This window comes from Rhea americana, unplaced genomic scaffold (assembly GCF_003343005.1).
Source record: "Rhea americana isolate MKP2758 unplaced genomic scaffold, rheAme1 scaffold_240, whole genome shotgun sequence".
Lineage (NCBI taxonomy): Eukaryota > Metazoa > Chordata > Aves > Rheiformes > Rheidae > Rhea > Rhea americana.
The window spans coordinates 339,219-358,274 of record NW_028186358.1 but is presented as its reverse complement, the minus strand read 5'-3'; the positions used below and the strand labels follow the sequence as shown (position 1 = coordinate 358,274).

At 44.3% G+C, this 19,056-nt stretch overlaps 1 protein-coding gene across 1 annotated transcript; it reads right to left on the bottom strand.

The window, feature by feature from the left end:
- Positions 1–948: 948 nt before the first annotated feature.
- Positions 949–17,801, bottom strand: PRSS55 (serine protease 55). Its single transcript, XM_085306519.1, has 5 exons — positions 17,732–17,801; positions 15,972–16,161; positions 14,784–15,031; positions 12,075–12,217; positions 949–1,280 (listed from the first exon to the last, which is right to left on the bottom strand). Exons 1-5 carry the CDS (start codon positions 17,784–17,786, stop codon positions 978–980), a joined length of 939 nt encoding a protein of 312 aa, XP_085162645.1. The 5' UTR covers positions 17,787–17,801; the 3' UTR covers positions 949–977.
- Between the last annotated feature and the right edge of the window lie 1,255 nt (positions 17,802–19,056).

Here is a 19,056-nt window from a genome sequence, read left to right as displayed (position 1 = left end):
ATCTCAGAAATGCAAGTAATAGGCCTCTATCATAGAAAAAAATGCTATTTGCTTTTTATTTGCCATTTGTTTGCATGGTATTTATCAGCCACTCTGCACAGTGCACAGAGAGCCTGCCTGGCTGGAGGATAAAGGAAAAAGAGCTTGAATTCAGGTTGTGTTTGAGTACAGAGAAAGCAGCCAGATACTCCCTATTTGGGGTTCAGAACCCCTGTACTCAGAGATTTTGGCTTATTATCAAACCAAGGGGCTTTTGTAGCTTTTCAGAGTAGCTCTCTCCAGCCAGCCAGATTTTGCTTTAATGTCTCTAATGAACAAAACCCAGCACTGGCAATCCAGATAAGTAAGACTGACTGGTTATATTAAGCTACATTTTCAAACACCGGTGTTATAGTCCTGCTGTGGATGGCCAGCACCAGCTAGTGCCTTTCCTGCCTTGTTTCTAGCACAGGGACATAGTGAAGAATTTGACAAGCAGTCATGCTCCTGCAGCTTGACTTCTCACCTGAGCATGCTCTTAGCTTGCTCCAGGTGCAAGGTATAAGAYACATTAGCCCACCTAATAATTCACTGTAAGCTGTATTACCCAAGGCTCTCCTGCCAACACCTAAGCTAATTCACAGTTGGATGAGCTAAAATATTTCCTAGTTTCAGCTTTCTGAGGGGAGTAAATCCTTCAGATGCCACATCTTGACCTTGCGTCTGGGCTCTGTGCTTAGTAGATAACTGTGCCTGACCTAAACCACCGGTGTGGATAGTACAGGCTTTTCAGAGGATCACAGCCACTTTTTCCTGAGTCCTCACTCTCATTTAATTTCTCTGGCCTCTCCGTTGCTCCCCATGGCATCTCTCGTTTTGGCGTCTGTATCTATGTCAGTAAGCTGGAGCAGGCTGACCCGAGACAAAACATATGGCTCAGTGGCAAAAGAAGGACAACACAATAGTCCTGACTTTTATTATGTTTTGAAAAATCTTCTCTAGAGTAATCTAATTGCTATAAAATAGATAAACAAAAGGAGAGGAGACTCAAGAAACTTCAGCTGCGCCTTAGCACTGGAAGGAATTTGAATGTTATTTGCAGCATTTTCCATGCCTTCTGGGATAAAAGGTTTCCCATCTCTGGCTGTCTCCGCCTGGATCCAGCCAAGGTAGCTGTAAACAGCGGTGTAGATCCCAGGGCTTTGCTTTTCTCCACAACCTTCTCCCCAGCTGACGATACCGACGGCAAACCACTTCATGGTATTCCCATGGGTGCAAACCAGTGGTCCCCCGCTGTCCCCCTAGGGCATAAAAATGACATTAGAGTGGGATAAAACTTCAGGTCTCCGATAGCAGCTGCATCTCAGAGGCTGAACAGGAAAATCAAACATCATCGAGAGCTCATGAGTGCTTGGAGGCTCCAAATTTCAGAGCTCATATCAGATACCTACAGAATAAAAGAAAGTAAGAAGAGGAAACCCGTGGAAAGTTATGGCTTGGTGCAATGCCAGTCAACCCCCTCAGCCTCTTCCACACCTTCACCTGGCCCCAACGGGATGCTTGAATCCTGTCATCAAAAGACAACATCTGAGAGTGAAAGGGGTATCAGCTATGACTGCTCATTCAGTCCTTGGTTGCTCTGCAAAGCCTAGGCAGGTARGTGCCAGATCCTTGCTGCTGCTGTTTCTGGGGGCTAACTTTACAGCAATTAAATGAGATGAACACTAAGCCCGACCAACCTTTCTTGTAACTACGCTAAATTCACTGCAAGCTTGCTCTCTGCTGCAGGGGCGACCTTGGCTCACACAACGTGTGCAAGCCTGCAGACGCACATCACAGCCAGCCTGGAGAGAGGAACGTCTTTCTGCTGGCTGTGGCAGCTTGAAAGCCAAGAGTCCCTTCAGCTGCCCATACGCCCTCTGTGAGCCATCTCTGAATACAACCTAATGGAGAAGCAGAACCAGCCTCTGGGAGGGATCAAAATGCACCCAGCTAGATACGGTTTTTGTTCTTGAGAACAATGTACATCTTAATTGTTGTGCAGTCACTGCTCTAAATAACACAGAAATACCTTCTGCATTGGGTCTGTACCTTTTTACTAGCTTGTCTCCAATAGTTTACATGGTGTGTACAAAARTTCAATGCAAACACATTTCCCAAGAGAGTTTTCCCAGGAAATGTTGTCCTTCCCTCTTTTTGCCTCAGTTTGAGAAGCATCTTTGTCATCAATATACAATCCACTTTTTCTTGGTAGCTTTCCTGAGCTGCTAATGTATATTAATTAATTAATAAGAAGTGGTTGTAGTCTCCTGTGCAATTCATCTGCTGCCGTTGGAGTTTATGGCAGAATTCCTACTCACTTCAGTTAGATAGGGGGTCCAGGCCCGTAAGATTTTTATCATTTTTATTTTTTTTTCCTGTTTTTATTGTTATTGTTGTTCAAAGTGAACATAGGAGGGAAGAAATTATGACAAACGCAGAGTAAATGTTGCTTTGACATTCAATGCTGTTTCTACTGAATTGTTCTTGCTATAGCTACACGTCCGCATCTCAGCTGATTGTACTGGACACTTCACAAACACGATCTCAAGACATTTGCTGACTTTCTTCTGGCCAAGAATTTGTAGGGAYGGCGCAAATGACCTTGCAGTGGCCTTGAACCCACATGTTACCAGTGTCCTTGGCTATGGCATCCTGTTCAAACAAATGAACGTCATCGAGGCTGTACAGACAACTAACTGGGAATTTTACTCTAATTCCCTCAGGGCAGGAACAGGATAAATGTATTACGCTGGTAGTGAAAGGAAGGGGCTTTGAGCGTCCTACAGAAACGAAAGGAAGAGCGTGGGAGCCACTCCTGAGCCAACGACGCAGCAAGCGCTGAAGGCCCTGACCACAGATATCTTGGGGTGCATCACRCTGGCTGCTCTCCGCGCCCCAGATGTGAATACTGGCAGGTCCCCGTTCACCAGCTGCAGGATGGAAATGTTCCCGGCAGGGGCTTCACTGCCTGTCCTGGAGGCTGTTCACACTTCTGAAGGACCCTTCTCCCAGGATGCTTAAATGATTTGATACCAATTAATGCCTGATACCTKGTGACTGTCCCTGAGGGGAAGGTCTCATTGTATTTTATAGCTGAGAAAAGCAAGGCACAAAAGGGATGTGATTTCTGCATGGCAATGGCAGAGCCAGGAGCCAGAGCCTAGAATCTGTATTCAAAGCTATAGATCACACAGTTTTCCTTTTAAATCAGATCTACTTTTCCCTGTTTGCCTCTTTAGCCGTGTTTGTTTTGTTCTTTGCCCGATCCGTTGTGCTGCTTGGAGTCAGCCAGTACTTCAATGAGGAAAGAGAGCTGTCTGCAGGGCCTGGTGGACTGTCAGCTGCAGAAAGCAATTTAAAACCTGCAGAGAGAGGGAGTTCGGCAATGCTGTGAAAACCCAGGCAGCAGCTGCAAATCCATTTCACAAATAACATTCTCAGCAAGCCCTGAGAACCAAATCCTGCTTCAGATCCCTTTCCACATGGGCTGAGAAGGTCTGCTGTACAGAGGCGAAAGAACTTGGACAGCTAACATGCCATTTCCCTTAACTGTGTAATTTGGATGTCTATTATATATTGGGATAAATCATCCTATGCATGTGATAATCTCTCTCATATAATTATATCAGTAGCCCAGATGAATCATAGCCTGATTTTTATAGGACTAAAGAYAGGCAAAAAACACTCAGTTCTTGAACACTGTTGAAAATCCCTGCATCCTCTTTAAGCTCTTAAAAATGTTGGCCCAAGACTTTCCATCCTCGTGAAGCACAGGATGTGGGAATAACAAGGTTTCTGCCTGGTACAATTTTCTCAGCTCTGTRATGTCTCCAGGACCACTAATTTAATGAGTGCTCAGGTTAACGACTCTAAAGATTGAAGAACTTATTTATTAAATGTTGCTCTAAACTTTCAGCCTCCTGTATCCTGGTAGTGAAATGCTTCTGGTCAGCAGCACACACCAGATACCTGCTACTGCTCTTCAGTCCACRTGCCAAGTTTCTGGACTGTAAAATAACTAAAAATAGCACCCTTGCTTCTGTTGCATGTTTCTTGTCAGTGTGAGGGTGAGCAAAAACCAACCACATCAAATCAGATCTGGTGCTGAATTCAAGCCTTCCACAACTGCATCTTAATCCTCCCATTAGGGGAGTTGAGAGTGATGATATATTAGCTGCTAAATAGTTCTGGGTTGTATAAAAACTGTCACAGACTAACAAGGCATTTTGTTCACTGAAGCTGCTCAAAAGTTTCATCCTTTTTACTGCATCCAAAGTCTTTTCATGAACATCAGGAGCCTTTCCGCTGACTTCAGTGGGCTTCGGATAAGGAGGATAATCCTCTTCCTTCATATTTGTATTCATGTCTGCAGCACGGTAATTGATTAGAACAAACACATTCAGCCACATAAATCTTAGGTGGGAGAAGCTCTGGGGGAGGGAGAACAACCCATCTGATACTCATTAGACGGGTACACAATCCTTGCAAGTCATCGCTGGTTTCATTTTCGTGCTGGTAAGCTCTGTGTAAACTGAAGGGAATCAGCATGCAAACAACAACACTTGCCGTTAGAGCTGCCCTGGCTGCAGGAAGTAAAGGCTTTTGCAAACAGATGATTTCTTCAATTATTTCACTATGACCACAAAATCTTTAGATGAAGGAGGCAGGAAGGAGGCTATGGTCATTTTTAGCGTGCAGGTACTGACGATGAACCAGGCAACACAGGATATTTGCCCTTGGCTAAGGTGGYTGGATTCCTTTCATGGTGCCTCTGGGCTCTGTTTGATAGCTCTGGTAGGAASCTTCAGCTACTCTGTCCCTCTGTCTCCTTGCTGGAAAATAAATAGGAGAACAAGACTGCCCTAATCCACATGGGTGTCATCAAGGTCCATTAATAACTATTGTGGCACTGACTTAAAGACAGTCATAATGCGTCCGACCAAAGACTCGTGTGGCCCAGACTCCTATCTCTGACAGTCATCTGTAGCAAGTGCTCAGGGAAAGAGAATGAGAAGCAAGGCAAGTATTTACCGAGTTGTATTTACATCACAGTGGTTAATAGCCTTAGAGGGATCTTCATCAGGAAGTTATTTAATTGCTTTTTGAATCCATTTATCCCTCAGGATAAATACCCATAACATCCTGGTCAGTGAATTCCATAGTTTAATTATCTGTTGGATGAAAAAATACTTCCTTCTCTTTTTTTCAAATCTGCTGCCTGATACAATACTACCACTGGATGCCCCTACTCCATCTCTTTTAACAGTAGTGACCTGTCACTATRGACTGTCTTTTCCTTGCTGTCCTTGATTTCAGAAATCTCTGTGATATCCTCATCATCCATTTCTTTTTTAGTGCTTCAGAGTCCTTGTCTATTATTCYCTTTTCATCCAGAAGCTATCCCATGCCCCTCTTCATCCTTCTTACTCTACTCTGTTCCCCTTCTGAAACTACTATCTCCTTTCTCAGATGGGGTGGACTGGAATTGCACACCACAAACAAGATGCAGGCCTCCAAGATTAGTGCCCTGCCATAACAATCTGTTCTGGTTAGCTTCCTATTGCTTTTCTAATAATTCATAATATTCTTGTTGCCTTTTCGACCTCCACAGAGCCTTGTGCTGATGTTTTTGAAGGACTATCCACAGTTATTCAGAGATCTTCTTACATGGTAATAGCTAGTTTAGAGCCCATTATTGTATGAGTACAGCTGGAGTTGCTTTTCCCTATATTCATTACTTTGCATTTATCAACAGTGAATTGCATTTGCTGTTTTAACCTCCAGTCATTCAGAATAATGAGAGCCTGCTGCACCTCTTCACGGCCAGTTTTAACTTCGACCACTCTAAATAACATTGTGGCATCAGCAAACTTCAYTGTCTCAGCATTTGCTCTCCTTGAAGAGCACAATTCTTCGCACAGATCCCAATGAGACTCCCCTTGTGAGACTCCGCTCTTGTCAAATCCTTCCTCTRCATTTCCTGCCTTTCAAACAGAAGTCCTTCTACTTCATGACAGTTCAGTTTCTCCACAAGTCTTTGGTGAGAAATCTCATTAAAAGAATTTTGGAAATCTCAGTGCATTATATCAGCTGGATCACCCTCTGCCACATGCTTGTTGACTCCTTCAAAGACTTTGAATATATCTGTGAGTCATGACTTTCCCTTAAAGCTGTGTTGACTCACTATAATTGAATGAGAAGCAGCTCCTCTGAGTCATCACATCCATTCCCCCACTCTAAGGACAAGCACACAATAGGATTTTTTTGTTCAGTTGGATCCAGAGATTTTCTGYTCCTCATATCCTTGCTCCCAGTGCACATAAAATAATTCTGGACCTCCTATGGCAAACCAAAGAACTTCAGTTTGAGGGACCAAAAGCTACAGCTGTAGGGTGCCAGAGGAAGAAAGTACAAGAGATGTGGGACATTATCAACATCCACCCTGCGCTAGGAAGGAATACTTTTGATAGATTAAAGAATTAAGCCACTATAGCTTGAATGTCTTCACTTGTCTGCCCATATAATAAAATGATGAAAAGATGAAAGCTGTATAAACTCATGGGATGGAGGAGAAATATTCTAATTCTGACAAGCTGCACATAAAAAGTACACATCAGAGGTAAATTTATCAGACTGCAAATCCTGAAAAGCTTTTCTATTGCTTCATTCTGGGGCTTCCCAGGATTCCTTCTTACTTAACCAGTGTCCTTTATGACAAAAAGCAAAACAAAACAAACAAAAAAACCCTAYCCTGTCATATTAGCAATTGTTCAGTGATAGGGAATCTTATCACAAGGCTAGTGAGTGGGTCACTCTCTGCAATATTAAGGTAAGGTACAATAGTAAGATATAACTTTGAATTGTATTGTTGTCAGCTTCAGCTCCTAGCCCCCAGGATGCCTTTGTCTGCTAGACAGAAGGGTCTATAACCTCAGGCCTCATACAGATACAGTCCATACAGGTACCTACTGCGATCACACCATTTCTCAACCTTTTTTTCAGATATTTTGAACAGCTTGAGGGATTCATTACAAGGTATGTTTCCCAGGTTTGTGACCTTTCTGTGCTTCTCCAGTTGAAAACTTATCTGTACGGGCCTGTTTTTCATTTGCAGTCTTTCTACTTTTAAGAATTCTGTTTCACAAGTCTTCCCTTTTCAGCTTTCAAGCTGCATTAGCACGAGCAAATGGATGCAAAAGCTTTTGTCACTTCTGCACAGGTTTAGCACTTACTATTATACACAGATCAAATGAGAACGCGAGGGCTGAGTTCGGCTCCAGACTGATCATCTCTCTTAGGTGTTCCCACCATAGGTGTCTGAGCTTCCATTACAATCCATTACTATCACTCAAGCACAATTTGAGGCAGGGGGTAACTGAATGCTAGGGGTATAACCTGGGGCATCTAAAATGACACTAGGCACTCGTGTAGGCAATCATCCTGCCTTGGAGCCCTGCATCTCCCTGTGAGCTAGACACCCTGGACTTGCTTTTAGGTAATGGGGAGCAATAAGCACTCATCTTTGGACTGCTAAAACAATCCAGATGACCCACGTATCAGAAATTCTTGTTTCTCCCCATTAATGGAAAGGGAGCCCCAGTGATTAGCTAGATTCAGATGGCTGTAGAAGAGACATTTGCATCAGACCAGATAAATCTCACACAGGGTGTCAGCAGCTACAGCTATGTGGGGGTGAGTAGAGCCCTGAGCATCCCGGGTGCTGTAAATACGAATGTTTCTCTCCAAATTGCTCACAGCATATGTGGGCAGGATATATCAGAGTGAAGGAAAGAGGTCCTTCACTGCCTTTTTCACATAAGCAAAAAAATGAAAATCCAGAGCCCTGGATGCATTCTAGCATCATTTATGACATTTATCAGGTGCCCACGATCACCTCCTGCTATCACCACTGGAAGAGGGTAGATACCTTCAGCAAGTGACTCAGATAAGCCCTACACAGAAAGGGGGGTGGGTAGAGCAAGGCTGAACTGGAATGATCCCACTACTTGTTTATGGCCACACAAAGATTCATTCCTCTGAAAGTCAGGCCAGGTCCTGGACCTCCTTCATCTGCTGTTGACCTGAACTATATGTGAACTGYGACTTTCAGCTGAACACACTCCATCCTAATCATCACATTTCCAAACTGCCCCCACAGACCTCTTTTGCAGAAACTCTCTGAAATATAATTGGGCCATTTACTGAATTCTGTCTGAATAGGCAAGACACTGAAGAGGCATTTGCTTTGTGAATTCCTTACACTCTAATTATTGTTCAAGTTACCATTGCATCAGGGCCCAACAAAAGATGCTTAAGAAAGCAAGGAATTAGATATAAATTGTGGTTCATAGGGTCATGGAAGAAATGTAGCACACAAAAAATAACACATTGGCCATCTCTAGTGTCTGTTCTTTAGCACTTGTACTCCATGAACATCCATTAATGCTAATGTTTCTGACTAAACAGAACTATAAGTCAATTACAGATCCTGTTAGTGTTAATTCACAGTCAATCCATATATTTGTCTGAAGAACCGTTAGGGAATTGGTATACAATAGATTTTGCTTTTTAAATGAATGGATTTTTTTTTTAAGTACAAATACTTGGGAGTGCTATTCAATCCCCTTGAGTTATTATAGAAACATAGTCAGTGATCCACAAATTAGTCATGCTCTGATACTAGTATGACGGCAGCTGGTGAAAAGTCTGAGCCTTTCTACTCATGATCTGCTGCCAAGTGGTCAGTAGGCAATGGTCAGTAGGATGAAACTTTTGAACAAGGCCTTAGTGAAGGCCATACCTATCTGTGTGGCTCCAGTTACTTGTGCAAAATCAGCTTGGAAAGAGTAAGTGCAATGGGGGAAATCTAGCACTCAAACGGCACACAACGCAGAGACCTGTCATGGTAATCCATTGGCCCCAGCTTGGGAACGTGTGGACTTAAAATGGGTCTAGATGCAACCTGTCCGTCTTAGCCAGGCTCCGAACATGAACAAGTGTAGCCTGATTCTCAGCAGAGCTCAGGAAAGGTTAATGTAAGGCTTATGCCTAGTTCATGTCCAGACAGCTCCAGAGCCTGCATTGTGCAATGCTTCTAGGTTTACACTGAATACATCTACACCAGCAAATTCAATATTGCATGGCTTGTTCTCTGACCAGAGCCTCTAATCAAAGGTGTCTTCTTAACCTCTAAACTGGGGTACTTGAACACTAAGTGGTTACTGCAGATGGTTCCTGGCCCATCTAACTCTTGAACTGTGTCTGCGAATCACTTGGGAGAGCTGGTTAGCCTGAAAGAAAACTGTGCTCGGAGCTGCTCTACCTCTTGGACAGTACCGACAGTTCGCTCAGGTGTATCTGCCCACGTGGACTGATGTGTGAGTTCAGCTTCATCTACTGCTGACTATCTTGTCATATTAGCAATAAGTAATAGGTGTATCAGAGAGTCTCCAAAATCCATAAATTACTAGATCTAAAATTTGGGTAGAGGAGTACCTGTAAGTTTGACTAAATACGAATAAAAAAGATTCCTCTCTCCTGTGCCTGTTTCCAGGTACATGGGCAGGACCTAAACTTTGAAACGTGACTAAGAGTTTAATACTCAAAAGCCGTGCTTCTTTTATCACATCATCATCCAGAGCTTATCTCAGCCCATCCAACCATATTTAAACCTCAGTCCCAAATGTATACATTTCTAATCCTATCTGGGTGCCCCAGACGTGCATGAGGGTCATAACCAAGCAGATGTGGTAGGATAGACTTCCTGCAGAGTTACTCAAAGAATCATATCCACTTTGTAGGAGGTTTTGTTATTTTGAAGTCTGTCCTCATTCCCATTTGACACAAACCCCAAATCATTTAACAAATCTTTATGGCATAGTATAGCTCAATAGACAGCACTTTCTACAGTGTGCTTTGCTCCTATCAAGTGCAGAGGACCTCTATGCTGCAGAAAAGCATCAGGTTTCTAACTGGTTTCCCAGCTCCTTATCAGCCACTTGAGTGGTATGGGCAAGCCACCAGCCTTCTCAGCCAGCCTCACAAGGCCAAAATGTGTCTGCTTCCCTGTCTGAATTCACTCAGCACTTCCCAGAAAACTGTCCATCAGCAAAACACTTCCCTTTCAAGCAAAACAGCAAATTCTGAAGAAAAAACATGTAATCTGTTTCATTCCTGAACAGCTCCAGTTCTAGTCTAGGGTATGTTTCTGTCTTATTCTCATTATTCCAGGTTGCAAGATATTTCTGCCTGGACAAACTGCCACTAAAAGTGGGCAGTTGCTGATTTATGAGTGTTATCACACATAAAATCTTTGTACACTTCCACTGCTTGGAAAGCTCACATTTCTAGTTYATTTCTTGGTCTACTCTAACATACTGTAGATCAAAATAGCACCCTCGTCAGCTTTTTGAATACAGGAGATTCATTTTGCCGGGTACAAGTGCTCTTGCTGTTTCACCAGCAAGATGTTTCAGATGCAGAACTTAAGGCTGGGCTGGGAAGTGCATTCTTTAATCATATTAATGTTATCCTGTGGCAGTTTTCTTTTTTAAAATTTTTGATTGAATTTAATGGAGGTGAAAGKCACTAGATGAATGGCTCCGGAGACAGATGCTCTCTGGCTAATCAAAGAATGATTTTGCAAAGCGGAGCTTCCCCTTGGCTGCCCAGCTGAGGGTCCCAGCTCTCAGCAGCATTGCAGCCTGCAGTCCCTGGCTCCTGCATCCTGCTGTCCTTGCCCATAGGGCAGGGGACAGCTCTCGGTCCTGGATGTTGGTTTGGTTCCCTAAGTGAATGACTCCTACAGGATGAAGCTGTGCACACGTGTCTGACCATCTGTCCCCCTGCAAACACACACACACACACACTTCTAAGAAAACTGTTGGCTGGTTTCCAACATGTCATGAAATTCGGTGGGTAGAGGAGAGAGATCTTAAGCCTGTGTCTGCTGAARAAGAAGCTGCAGGGGGAGCTCCACTCTTACTCAGCTTGGGGAGAAGGGATTACGGGTTAGATGTCATGAAAATAAAGTCTTCTTTTGGCTTTCAGACTTTATCTGGCACCAGGATGGGAATCCTGATGGTAGTATATACTCTGAAGGCACAAATTCTGAGTGAGGGTTTTCCTCATTTGGGCATTTGTATCAGCTCTCTCCCTAAGCAGTCTCTGATAYCTACTACAGCTTTAACTCATTATAACTAGCTTGCAAAAGTTCATCATCCCACATCACAGATTCATTGCAAACAAACTCCTCTAGCTGTGATACTCACGGACAAACCTCCTCATGARGAGAAAGWTTCTAATACTCAAGCTCCTGAGTTGAAATTCCCAGCCAGTTCTTCTGCTTTGACCCTGCTAGATAATTTTTCTTTTCTCTTTCCTGAATTTAATCTGAAAATAGAGCAGTACTGCCCTGCACAAGGCTGTGGGGAAACCAAGCAGGAGGAGGAACCAGCCAGGGCTGTGCTGAGCCATCTCTGCAGGGGCGTGAGACCTCTCCTTCCATCATCCTAGCTGCTGCACAGCTTGGCAGCAGCAACTGGCAGGTTATTAAATTGCCATGAAACAAAAGTCCAAATCATTTCTCCTGTAGCTAGCAAAGRCTGTCTACCATCCCAGGGACTTCTTGGAAACCACTCACCTCCCTCCTCCTCCTTTCAGCTGGCCATTTTCCTTCCAGAGGAAACATTTCTCTCCTGCTGCAGGGAGTTGGGTACGGGCAGGGAGGAGGAGAGAGTGTGTGGTGAGGTCTGTCAGCTCGACGGGGTGTTTCAGTCCCCACAGGGATGGGTCCACAGACTCATGGCTTCCTCATGACCCCAAGAGGCCCACACACCTGCTGGCCAGATCAATATGCATTTACTGTGCACCAAGGCACTCAGCCGGTTGCTTGGGTCCTGAGTTTCCTGCCCTGGTCTCCTGTAGAGAAGCATTAGCAACCCCAGGAAACCATGGAAAGGATCGATGTTCATTCCTGAAGCAAAGGCACTTCTCTCTGAATTTTTCTGTGCCCCCGTAGGCAGCACGACAATCCTGGAGCTGGTTTACTTTACCTGGCAGGCATCTTTTCCTCCTTCCTCAAGGCCAGCACACAGCATGTTGTCTGCTAGCTGCGGGATCCACTCCAAGCAYTGCTCCCTGCTGATCAGCTTCATCTCCACTTTCTGCAGCACCTGGGATGCTGACACTGAAATCCCTATCCGGTGAGTGAGAAAAGAGAGCGGGGGAGATTAGCAAACCTTGATGAACAACACTGTTACTGGTGAAAACACAGCAGGACACTAGCCCAAGGGMCTGCTTTCAGCTGAATTTCTAAAGCATCTTGAGGTAAGAGAGTCACAGGGGACRACTCTATGGTCTTGAGGTCATGGGGGCTTACAGGGGTTAATGTTGACAGGGAAAAGTTTGTGCATTATAGATAGAGTGAGAGTGGGAGGAAGGTGTTAATGAGGGAAGCCAAAATCATGAGCAGTGGAAGCTAGCTAAATAGGACTAAAAAGTCACTTATTTTTGCAGATGAATGCTGGAAGACCCCAAAGGGACTACTTATTCCTTTGGTGTTGGTGACACTCTGAAATGAGGTGCACTGCACTGCTCTGATGTCTCACTCTTGTTTCTGGGGGACTTAGYGTGGGGTGCCGAGGAGCCAAGTCCATCAAGCCTGCCCTGGAACAGAAGATCTTGTTCTCCTCACTAGCATCGTCCTTTTCTGGGAGGCTATGAGGCCATGCCTCACCCAGGAGACTGGCCGTATCATTCCCAAAGTGGTACTCAGGACAGCAGTACACAAATAAAACAATCATTTTGTTCTTTCTTGAGACAGAAAAAGAGAAATCATAGGGTGCAACAGCAAGCAAGGAAGGGACCRAAAATATTTGTGGCTACATGGAAAACCCACTCACTTCACCCACATTTCTCTTCAAAATGAACCTGAATCTGAAGGATAAAACTGACTTTTTGGAGCTGTTGTTGCCCAGAAAAGACCCATAGATTTTTCAGAAATTCACTCCTTCTCCTATATTTCACTGAGCAACATCCTCCCTGCACCTTCAGGAAAAAGGGACTCAGAGGTAGTATCTAAAAGCCTGAAAGATGTTGTATCTCTTTCCCAACTAACATGTGATACCTTCACAGAAGGCAGCCCTCAGATTAAAATGCTTTTACGTAGGCATGTCCATGGAGRTGGCTCCATGTGACTTGATGTCTAACTGACTGCAATCAAAGGAGAGTCAGCTGCCATCTGTCACATGAGAWGCCTTTTGAGATGCCCATCGACAAAAGGCTGGTAGAGATGAGAAATGACCCACTTTCACCCATCCAGGAACAATGCATCATTCAGGGGGAGTGGGATTGTGCCCAAAATCGCTYGGTAAAATGTCAAGGTGGGATTCAGTTTGAGCAGTAGGGCTCACTCRCTAGTTGCATTTAATGCATAGTTGCCTGCTAGTTGCATTTATTTGCATTGGTGTTTAGTGCTCCAGGGCACAGTCCCTAGTAGAGACCACTAGTTTTTGGTATGGCCAATATCACACCATTGCACATCCTTCCCATTACACTCAGCTTCTCCCAGGTTTCTTCTGAAATGTCTCCTCAATAGAAGGGGTGTGTGCAAGAGCCAGGTGGATTAACCTCTCACAGGGTGCAACTTAGATTGCAGAGAGCTTCTCCAAAGTGAAATCAACTGTGCCAGCAAAGCGAGACCCTTGCTCCAAGCATTTTGCCAAGAGGTTAATCAAAGAAAAGCAGCTACAGAAACCCACTGTCAACTGAGAATCAAAGTCTGAGGAAATCCTTGTGCTTCTGGAGTCCATGACGCTGAAGAAGATTGGGAGAGGTAGGGGGAGAAAGATGCTCCCCTCTGATGCAGCCCTAAAGTCCAAGTCTTCCAAAACACTGGAGTCCTGCCAAATTATACCATAACTCAGCAGTAACCCCTTCCTTTTYGGTTTCTAAGAGCATGTAACCTTGGTGAAAAAGGACAGTTTGACAACTACAACATGGTGTTGTGTTGTGTTTTATTGTTATGTGAGGCAAATGAAGGATAGGAAGGAAAACACAGAGGTTCAGAAGGGAGTTAATACCCCCACAATGTTGAGTAACAAGGATTAAATGGCACTATAACTAACTATATCCCAGGAAGGTCTGTAAAGCCCCAAGGCTGAAGCACTGCCCACAATGTCCTGATTACCTCTTTCCAATAATGAAATAGCCCATTATCCATTGCTCATTTGCTCCATTTGCATCCATTTGTGGATAGACATTTTGGGTCACATTCAGTGCCAGGGAAACTTTCATTAGGGCTTAAACCAGAGCAATTAGCAATGGCAACCTGCTCTCCTAAACGAGTGAAGTGGGCTATATCCAGTTCGCAGAGGCATTAACCCAAGGACAACTCTATACCTGCAGACCTCTTCAGACCCAGCCTAACTTGCCCACCAGTGTGGGGCTTGTCTAACCTTTTGGATACTGAAAAATGTGAGAGAGAAAGTTGAGCTCTTGGAGAGCAAAGATGAGCTTTAAGGTTTCAGCCTGAATGTATATGCTCAGACTATCAGATACTTTTCTCTGGGGGCTCAGGAGGCAACTGGTTGCTGTGCTGAACTCAAAGTGGTGAATGTGAAGAGGCTGAAAGTGCCTGGACACGTTAACAAAGGGTAAAGGGATTGAAGTCAGCATGGCAATCCCTGCCAGGGAAGAACTCCTAATTTAAATTAATGCCTACTAGCCTTCATTAGCACATACATCTCCTGACAGCCTCTCACCTGCAAGTGTGGTGCCCCATCCAGCAACCCAGCAGTCTTTCCATACGTGGAGGTCGCTTATGAAGGGCAAGCAGATGGGCATTTTCTGTTCATTGAGTTGGATGGGAGAGTCAAGCAGGATCAAAGCAATATCATTTTCCATGCTCTCACTGTCAAAGTTTTCATGGAGAATCAAGCTGTCCAGCTTTTTGTTTTCCAGCTTGTGGCTGAGGTCTACTCCCCCCAGGACAACAGTGAGATCTGGTGGCCTTATTAACAAAAGAGAAGCAGTATGTGTACRAGAAAACATGAAGACTTTGTGTTACAAAGGTTGATGCCTTCTCCTCCTGAGTAGGATAGTGGTCAGCAAATTGCAGCAGTAGGGTTAACTATAAATATCACAGAAATCCACCCTCACTTTTAGCGAAAAGATAATTTTCAGAGGAAAAGAGGTGTAGGGGCAGAACATGAATGTACAGAAGCTATAAATAGCCCAAGCGCTAACGAACAGATGGAGCAGGCTGGTTGTTCGGGATCATTGTGTCCCGGGCTGGCTGCTCCGGACCCGCGCTGTCACCAGCCAGCTGCTCCAGCGCGGCTCCCACAGGCCATTCGTCACCACGCAGCCCCGCTCTCGAACCCACCATATTTCAGAAGGGGGCTCATAGGGGACTGGGTTCTGCTGTTGGGCATTGCACAGGAGTGATTTATCCAGAAACTATTGGATTTATATCAGATCCTCTGCAAGGTGAAGGTGTTTGCTATATGACAGCAGAGGTAATTTGGGGGTTAGAATAAGCCAGAATGTAATAACCTGCTTTTTTTTCATGTTATTGCAATCTGCGTAGGCATATAGGAACTCATTGTGCAGGAAGTGAGGAGCATCAGCACAACATCAAGAGCATTTATACTATACTGCTCACACCATCCTTCAAAATATCCCCATCCTGCATCTCCTGGCTACGCAGATTTGTGTACTTTTTTGTTGTAAAGCCATCTCCGATCTAAAATAGACCTATTTTCATCAAAGATCATCGTATGTTCAAGTCTCTCTCTCTGGCTCAGTCATAAGCTCAATGTATTTTACACTTGATCCCAAGCTCACACATACCCTACACTTGTGGGGAGAAGTGTTATCACCCCACAGTGCCTCTCCTGCTATGCCTGGGCAGTGCACCCTAGCTGGCCTCGCTTCGCTCAAGTACTCACAGCTCTTTCACAAAGCAATGTGCCGCAGTTAAAATCCACCAGCTGCTGATGATGGTGCCTCCGCAGAAATGTTTCCCTTTGCTCTGGATGCTTACTTGCCAGGGGAAATCACCAGCCTCGGCATCTGTCCCTCCTATGATCCTTTCTCCATTCCCCTGAGAAGGCCAGTAAGACKGTCTGAGGCCACACTCTAAGCACAAAACATGACACGTTGCTAAGAACCAGGACCGTAGGTGAGCAGAGACATCCTCAGTTCTTCATTAAACTGCCTTCCTTGGGTACCACCGGCTTATTCAACCCTGGCCAGTTTTCATCACTTCTTGGGTGGATTTTGTATGCCTCACAGAGTTCTGCTTGGATCTAGCCAAGCGTGTTTGCAACAAGCATTTCATGTGTCTGGGCTGTACCACAGTTGCAGCTGGGCAAGCAAACAAACTATCCAAAGAAAGSGAGCATCCACTGGTGCCTCTAGAAATGTGGTCTAGACATTGTGGTTCATGGAGGCTTCAAAYGCTCCAGTGCTCCAGCTAGAAGGAAAGGAGACGTAGGTAATGCAGTTTGATTCTACTTTTTGGAGGTGTGTCTTCTGCATAGTGATCTTCAGCATAGTGAGAGCTGCAGAATTTCACTAGTTTATGCATTAAGCAGTAAGTCAGGATGAAGATAACGCTATTGTCAAGACATTCAGTCTTGATCAAAAGAGTTCAGCTGGTGGAGACTGTGACAATTTAGTCTGACTAATCCCATTGCAGTTTCCATCCTCGGGATCTTATGTGACCTTTTCCACTGAGTTAAAGAGCTCCTTTAATCAGAATTTTCATTCTCATTCATATAAGCATTTATAAATTGTGATCAGTTCCTTCATAACCATTTCTTTGATAACTAAATTGAGTATATTTAGTCTTTCACAGTAAGGCAGTCRTTCCAGAATATGATTCATCTCTCTATGTCTTTTTGGAATCTTTTCTACTTTGTCAACATTATTTTTGAGGACTGGACACCAGCATTGGACACAGTATTCACTAACAAGAAAGATATTGGCAATAATACCTCGCATTTCCCACTTGCTATTTCCCCTCAAAGGCTTGAGTTAGCTGTCCAAGTTGCATTTATCTCACCTAAATTTTAATCATCTAGAAGATAAAAATCTAGCGTAAGCAAGCCTATTTTTGCAGTTAATGGAGAGAGTGAGGTACCTTCAGAAGATGATTCATCCCATTTTAAGATAGGTGTCTCTGACAGACGGAACAAAATCTCCACTTAGAGATGAATAAATCTCTTAGGTTAGATTAAACATGAGGCTTTTAGCTGGCTAAAGTCTGGTAAGATAATTCCACCTGTAGTTAGAAGGACCACAGCTTCAGCTGATTGGATAGCCTGCATCCAAGGATATATATCCTGGAGGCTGGAAATCATGCATGTCTATGGTAACGAAAGCAGTTAGTGGAAAAAGCACTGAAAGTAGTTTCTTCAAATGCACTACAAATGTGAGTTCATTGAACACAGCAGTCTGTACCTCACTGTCTCCCTGTGTCTGTGAAATTATTACACAGCTGGAGAAGTGAACACCAATATTCACATGTGTGCATCTCACATCTGGCAGGGCTTTTCCAGCAGAAGGTACTGAACGATTCAGCTTGGAGCAGGGCACCAAGGAGCTGGTAGCTATACATCAGGACCTGCCTCTTTTCTCACTTGTACTAAGGCTATGAGGTCACTATACCATAACTGAGGCCTGGAAAGTATAATAATCCACTTACCTGCACGGATGCTGCTGATCAGAGGAGTTAAAAACCAGAGGGTAAGGAACAACATTTTAATCCCATTCTAATCAAATGCTCTTTCACCATGTTCAGAGCGGTGAGACTCCTGCGGACACCTCAGGGCATCGCCCCCACTCTATATTCTCACCAAATGCAACAAGTCCCTCGGCTAGAGGCAGCCGGGATATTCCTCGCTGACAGAYGTGACATCACTCGTTTCTGCTGACGTCACAGTTGGATGCTATCCTTTCTGAGGCAACGGAAGAAATCCCACGCTGCGCCCGCCAATGGCTTAGYGATTTCTTCAGAGCACCGGAACAGGTTGCCCAGTGAGGTGATGGAGTCTCCTTCTCTGGAGATGTTCAAAGCCTCCCTGGATGCAACCCTGTCTAACGTGCTCTAGGTGGCCCTGCTTGAGCAGAGGGGTTRGACTAGATGATCTCCAGAGGTCCCTTCCAACCTTACCCATTCTGGGATTCTGTGATTCTAAGAGGTGTGAGATTTGCTTTCTTGATGACAGGGATAAAAGTGGAAGTCCTACCTGGATCCTGCGCTAAATTTCATTAGATACTGGAATGTTGGACTTCATGATTTCAGTACTATAGAATTTTTGTTTCTTGAACCATACTCTCTCTCCAACAGGACTGCCGGTCCTGTGTCATTTTTTGTTTCTGACTCTGAGAAATCTTTAACAAAATTTGAAAGAATTTTCTCTTTTTCATTTAGACCATCTGTATGCTCCCATAAGGAAGAGCAGCTCTATAGTAGGATAAGTTTCAAATAGTGCTGAATCAAGACTATGCTGTCAAAGACATTCAGGCAGCCACCCCCTTCTTCCTGGTGAATTGTGGGCGAGAATAGCTTGCAAGGCCAAAACCCATCTTATAAAGCCAATCCATTGAGCTGAATCACTGCCATTCCACCTTTACAGATTTTAGCCCTGGTACTATTTGTACCTTCAGCAACAACAGCAGTAGATACAGGACCAAAATTCCACCCTGGAGTGACTTCATAATTAATTGAGGAAGGGCATACTATGTTGATGTGGGCCAATTTTGGCATCAGTGGACCTGTCTATGTTGATCTACAAATCCTGACACTTTATTTTCATAAGGGGAGGCCTTAAAAACCTCAGCCAGATTCAGAGCTGAGCCCTGTTACATTAAGTACAGAACAGTCCATTCTTCAAAGACTTTCCACCCTGTTTGAAGACAATAAYTCTAGCATGGAGTAGGAGAGAAAGGAGGTGAAAGGACAGAAAGGAACTGAGCAGCATTTCATAAGCATCTGAGTGATTCAGTATATGAAATGTTTTGTCTTGT